Source organism: Castanea sativa, chromosome 2, assembly GCF_040712315.1.
Source record: "Castanea sativa cultivar Marrone di Chiusa Pesio chromosome 2, ASM4071231v1".
NCBI lineage: Eukaryota > Viridiplantae > Streptophyta > Magnoliopsida > Fagales > Fagaceae > Castanea > Castanea sativa.
The window spans coordinates 15,970,972-15,977,019 of NC_134014.1; the positions used below are offsets into that span (position 1 = coordinate 15,970,972).

General features: G+C 32.1%; 1 protein-coding gene across 1 annotated transcript; it reads left to right on the plus strand.

Moving 5' to 3' along the window:
* Window positions 1–3,493: 3,493 nt before the first annotated feature.
* LOC142624029 (photosynthetic NDH subunit of subcomplex B 5, chloroplastic) lies at window positions 3,494–5,799 on the plus strand. The gene is made up of 5 exons (XM_075797530.1): window positions 3,494–3,826; window positions 3,929–3,992; window positions 5,116–5,178; window positions 5,263–5,321; window positions 5,455–5,799. The coding sequence occupies exons 1-5, from the start codon at window positions 3,560–3,562 to the stop codon at window positions 5,683–5,685; spliced, it is 684 nt and encodes a 227-aa protein (XP_075653645.1). The 5' UTR covers window positions 3,494–3,559; the 3' UTR covers window positions 5,686–5,799.
* Window positions 5,800–6,048: the final 249 nt, after the last annotated feature.

The window sequence follows — 6,048 nt, forward strand, 5'->3', positions numbered from 1 at the left end:
GGGAGGAATAGCATCTGGAGTCTTTTTAAGATTTAAATTCCATGACAAAACTCGAGTTTACAAGGTAGAGATGCAAGTGGTGGCAACTTAATATGGAAAAAAATCCACGGGAAACTCAAGTCTTAAGTACGTTCTCCAGGGGATATTTGCAGGCCAACACAGTGAAGAGATAAAATATAGTAAGTTAGTACGGGTATGGAAGTAAGTTGCAAATTAGCATCTCAAGTTTTAAAAACTCGAGTTCCATTTAAAATTCGAGTTTTAAAAACTCACTTCTAACCTGCTGATTTGGACATGTTTTAGCCACATAGATCTCAGTCTTTTACACTTGATTTCAAAATACACACAACAGCAAACTACAAACCCAGAAAAAGAAGAAAACCCAGAAGAAAGAAAGAAGAAAGAAGGAAACCCAGCAGAAAGAAAGAAAGAAGAAGAAGATCCATAGCAAAGAAGAAGACCCACGGAACACACAAACCCAGTCTCCATCAAGCACATCCCAATCGTCGATCTATGGTGCAGTTCACGATCTCCATGGGTGCAGTTCACGATTTGCAGACTACGGTGCGCTCAGGATCTCTTCTTCTTCTTCTTCTTCTTTTCTTCTTTGTGCGGTAAGTACCCACTGGAACTCGAGTCTTAGAGACTCGAGTTCCACGTGGAATTTTTGTCCACATCACTGAATCAGAAGCCCGGAGCTCGAGTTTTGAAAACTCGATTTGCTATTGAACTCGAGTTTTAAAAACTCGAGATGCTAGTTTTTCACTTTCTTTCAAACCTTGTCAAATAACAATACTCTTTTAATAATAAAGTTAAATGGAAAAAAAAATTCACGTTCTCCATCGGGCACATGTTCTTCTTCTTCCTTTGTTGTTGTTGTTGTTGTTCTTCTTCTTCTTCTTTAAATCTACGTTCTCCAGATCGTGTCGTTTCTGTTGTTCTTCTTCTTCTTCGGATCTACATTCTCTACATCATGTTGTCTTAGTTCTCTATAGAATTCGAGTCTAAGAAACTCGAATTCCACATTGATAAATTGTTCCATGCTAACACTAAAGGCTCGAGTTTATTACCAAACTCGAGTCTCAAAAACTCAAGATGTTAGTTTCTTAAATAGTTGCAGAAACGTACTTATTGATAAAATAGTCAGTGGCGGAGCCAAGAATTTTAAGTTGGTGGGGTTGAACTATTGTGTCAAGATAAACTCAAATCACAAATAGACACTATCCTAGAAAATCCACATAATGTATTCATGTATGAAAATATAAATTTTAATTTTCTTATTCTAAAGTAAGTTATATACATATACACAAATTATCAACTTTAACATGTATATATATACACCTAGACACAAGATCTTTTTTTATAAAAGAAACTTATAATCTTCTTAAACTCTAATAAGTATACAAACATTGTATAATTGGATATACAACATACAAATATAAAGAAAAAAAATCCGAATATAGTATCTTCCATTAAAGTCATGCTTGACAATAATACTTCACGTAATAAACTTCATCAATTATTATTTTTATAACAAAATTATACATAATTTATTTTTTAATATATAAATTGTTTGCAAAACTTTATCTATGTTGGACAAATCAAAATCATATTGTTATAACTGAAATCTCATATGAGTTTTTTTTTTCTTGATAAAATCTTGAGAATAGAAAATTTCAACCAAATTGCATATATTATCAATGTTGAATGATTTGAATGTATTAATAGGATTTGAAATTTAACTACAAATTAGGGGTCCCACCATTTATTCACAAAATTTACTATCTAATTATTTCATTTTATTGTAATTGTATATCAACGCTAAATTCTCTTTTTTTGGGAAGGATTACTAGATTAGTTAATCAATGCTTTCTTTTGGAAGGGCCAACTTCTAATTTTTTTTTTTCATATAACCTTTAAATATTTATAAAAAATACCTATATTGTAAAAAAAAAAATCAAAAATTTTGGAGGGGCCTTGGATGCATGTGGCTCCGCCACTAAAAATACTTTCTAAAATTATGCTAGATGGAAAATATCTTTGAGTGGGTCTGGATCACAAACTTGAGTTTATTTACATGTTCTTTTCATTATCTTCGTATCTTTTTCATAATATTCCTTTTTTTTCCCTTTGCAATAGTGATATATATATATATATATATATATATATATATAATATTTTCAAGAAAGAAAACCAAAGTGAAAAAGATAAGATAAGAAGGGGTCTATCCTAATTACAAGAGAAAATCCAAAGGGTAATGTTGTGGGCTAACATGTTGGCACCTTTAGGAGAAAAAGTTTTTCTTCAAATTAGTTTGGAGAGGAATCCTTCAATTTCTTCCTATATCTTTTTATTGAATGTGAATTTTGAAATCAAACCGTTAAATTATATGTTTTTATTATATTTTCCATATTTGCAAAATTTCAAGAATATCAAAGATTAATATCTATATTTTCAACCAAATATTTATATTTTTAATTTTCTGTGATATAAAATTATGAATAAAAAATATATTTATTGATCGAATAATAAAAACATTTGTTTGAACAAAATTTGACATGCGTATTAAAAATATAAAGAATATGCAAATCCAACAATTAGATTTTCAAAATTCACATCAAATAAAGATATATGAGAAATAAAATTTTATTCTAAAAAAAAAGATATATGAAAAGTTTGAAAGGCTCCTCTCCAAATTAGTTTTGAGAGAAATCTTTTCCACCTCTTAAAGGATAAAAATAAAATTCTATCATTCAAAAGAATTTAATACAACTTGAAACTATTAAAGAAATTAGAAATGACAGAATTGCACATATTGCAGCCATAAAAATAAAAATTAAAGAAAAGCAAAAAATTAAATTCATATATTCAAAAATATTTTGTTGGTTCTATTTCATTAAATAAATTTTTTTTTTAAATATAGAGAGTTTTGATTTATGATATCGCCTCAGATAATAGTTCTTTATCATTAAACAAAGACATCAATTGATTTTTGGTGTAAGTGGGAGTTGAATCTCAGATATTTTATTTAATCGTAAGAGATGTTACTAGTTGAGCTAATTGAAACTCACCTATTAAATAGTTAAATATAAGTAACTCCTCACAATAAAAATGGAAAGCAAAACCAGTATGAATTTTTTATTTATTTATTTTTTGAGGATTGAAAACAGAAAATAATATGAAAGCTCTCGTGAAAATGTAAAATGCCAAAAAGGGAGACAATTTAAGACTCAAAAATAATTACTTTCCCTTAAAAATAAAATAAAAAAAGATTTTATACGGAAGTGCCATCACCACCATTGGTCTCCAGAGCGGATAAGGAGTCAAGTCCTCTCATTCCTTCATTTTAAACCGTGACACTCAAATAAAAAAGACCAACCACAGATTGCCACGTGAGCAACAAAAGTACTATTTTCAAAACGTGTCATTATATTACTAGGCAGTCTCCCAACCTAAAAAGACCGCGCGCAACAAGACATGATCCTACCGTTGCGAAAACAAAGGCGGGCATTTAAGCCTGAACAACAATCGACAACACAAAAAGTACAGAACAGAAGAAATGGCGGTGTGTAACTCACTCTCACTCTCACTCTCACTCTCAGTTCTCTACGACAATTCGGTCCCAAAACTCAGCTCCAATCCTTCACAAACCAGAGCTAAGGTTTTGATGAAACTCAAAGCCATAGCTTCCACACCCACCAAATTGTACGGAAGAAACTCGGGCAGGAGTCGCAGCCCCACCAAGATAAACGCTGGACTATCTGCGATTGAGCCCGATCTTAACGAAGACCCAGTTGACCGTTGGCGCACCAACGGCGTTGACCCTGTACCATCTCCTTCAACCACCTCTCTCTTTATCTTTCTCTGTGTGTGTGTGTGTGATTCTTTCTGATGTTTTTTTTTTTTTTTTTTTTGGGAGTTTATATAGGAGGATTTTGAGTATGGGATATATGATGGGCACCACACGTACAACGAAGCCGACGAAATAAAAGGTATGTCTTTGGTTTATTTGTTTGTAGGAGCTGAAATTTCAATGTTGAATATGCGATTGGGTCTTTTGGGTCATTACAATTTTTATGTTAGAAAGTTCTTGAAGTGCTAATTTCATGTGGGTGTGGAATTAAAACCTCCAATTTTCATTGATATAAGGTGTTTTTGGGGTTATTGGAAATTGGGCCCCGATGAGGGGTGGTGTTTGTTAAGGTTTAAAAACACTTGTATTGATGATATATTTAATGTGCTAAGCATCTGATAAATTCCTGTCCAATTTTGGCCTTAGAGGAAAAAAATAAAAAAGGAAAGCAGTTTCAAAATAGTTTGAAGAATGTAAGGGTAAGTGTAAGTGTATTGTTTGTGGATGACTAGTATTAATTATGTCTTTCATGCACGTATTTGCACGCTTATGTGCACTAATCAACCAAGAGAAGTGTCTAAGTCCACCACACTTTCACAACAAATTCAAAGTAGTAAGTTGTTATTGATTATAATTTAAACCTACTACTGAAATTACTTTTTTACCCACCAGTAACGGCTAATAACAACTTACCACTTATGATTTGTTTTGAAAATATTGTAGATATAAGCACATAGCATTTCTCAATCAACTAATGCTTGTGCTTTTGTTTAGAATATAAAAGTAGTACATTAACAATGCATTCTTACAAATATTATGAATGTGGAATTGCCCTCTTTTTCATTCTTACAAAGTAGTACATCAACTAATGCCTTTCATGTGTATACTATCAGAACATTGTGTTGAACTGTCTTTTGTTGTCGATGAAGCTCTTTCAATATGGATTTATTATAACTTTATCTGTAATTGGGAGAGTGGGGTAGTAGATGAAGAAAGTGTTCAAGCTCTTAGGAGACTTGAACCCAAACTACAGTTCCAACAGCATTTCACAATATTGGTCCCAAATGAAATATTCATATCAGTGTTACTGTAGCCAAACCATTGATTTATCATACTAAGTTGTAGGACTTATATTTAAAAGGAGAATTTGGCCAGTTTGTTAGTGAAAATAGCTCATTTTTTTTTCTTAAGAATAAAATTCTTGTGTTTTTGGTTTTGGGGGCCACTTAGCTTATTAACTTTTACTGGAATCTTCCACTCAGGAACTTTTTGGGGAGCAATAGCAGATGATATTGAAGCAGTAGGAACTCCTACAGGTTTTCAGGGTAAAAATGAGTACCAATGATCATCGACAATTTACCAACTTAAATTCATGATACTAAAGATATTCTGTGTTGATTTCTTGGCAGGGTTTATTTCATGGCTCTTCCTCCCAGCAATTGCTGCTGGGATGTTCTTCCAAGTTCCGGTAAAACAAACCCAGATTTAACATATATAAAATTTGAGATCCTTAGATCCACTGTTATTGTACTTTGAAAAGACCAAAATGGTCTTAGTTTGTCATGATTTCATAGATCATTCTCTCATTGCTTGTCTTTCAGATGGTGTACTTGTTCATCGGAGCTGGTATTTTTACAACTGTATTTACCATTATTGAGATGGATAAGCCTGATAAGCCTCACAACTTTGAACCTCAAATATACAATATGGAGAGAAAAGCTCGTGACAAGTTGATAGCAGACTACAATACCATGAGCATATGGGACTTTAATGCAAAATATGAGGACGTCTGGGATTTCACTGTAGAAAAAAATGACATACTAGAGAGATAATTTTTCCTTAGCATATTGCTTTGTTATGAGAATTGATAACCAACATTTTTTTTTTGTTTTTTGAGGAACAATTGATAACCAACATAAGTATAAAAGGTATAGTTCTATTTTCTATTTCCTGGTTTTTCAGTATCTTTAATCATACTTTATGCATGTTCCATTTTGTTATGTTTATGCAGCGCATGAAATCCGTCAAAGTAATTGTTATTCTAGAAGCAAGCACTAACACTTAGATGATATATGATTGCTTCGCAGCAAATTTGGCCATTCTTTCTTGCTTTGATTTGTTTTATGCTGAATGTCTAGTATTGATTGTAAAACTCTTTCCTTAGTTGGTACTGGGCTTTGTTTAGTCACACTGGT

Excerpts from the sequence above, each read along its gene's own strand:
- LOC142624029 (XM_075797530.1), top strand. The coding sequence starts at position 3,560 with ATGGCGGTGTGTAACTCACTCTCACTCTCACTCTCACTCTCAGTTCTC. Across the intron at positions 3,993-5,115 it reads CGAAGCCGACGAAATAAAAG|GAACTTTTTGGGGAGCAATA; the intron begins GTATGTCTTTGG and ends TCTTCCACTCAG. Across the intron at positions 5,322-5,454 it reads GGATGTTCTTCCAAGTTCCG|ATGGTGTACTTGTTCATCGG; the intron begins GTAAAACAAACC and ends CTTGTCTTTCAG.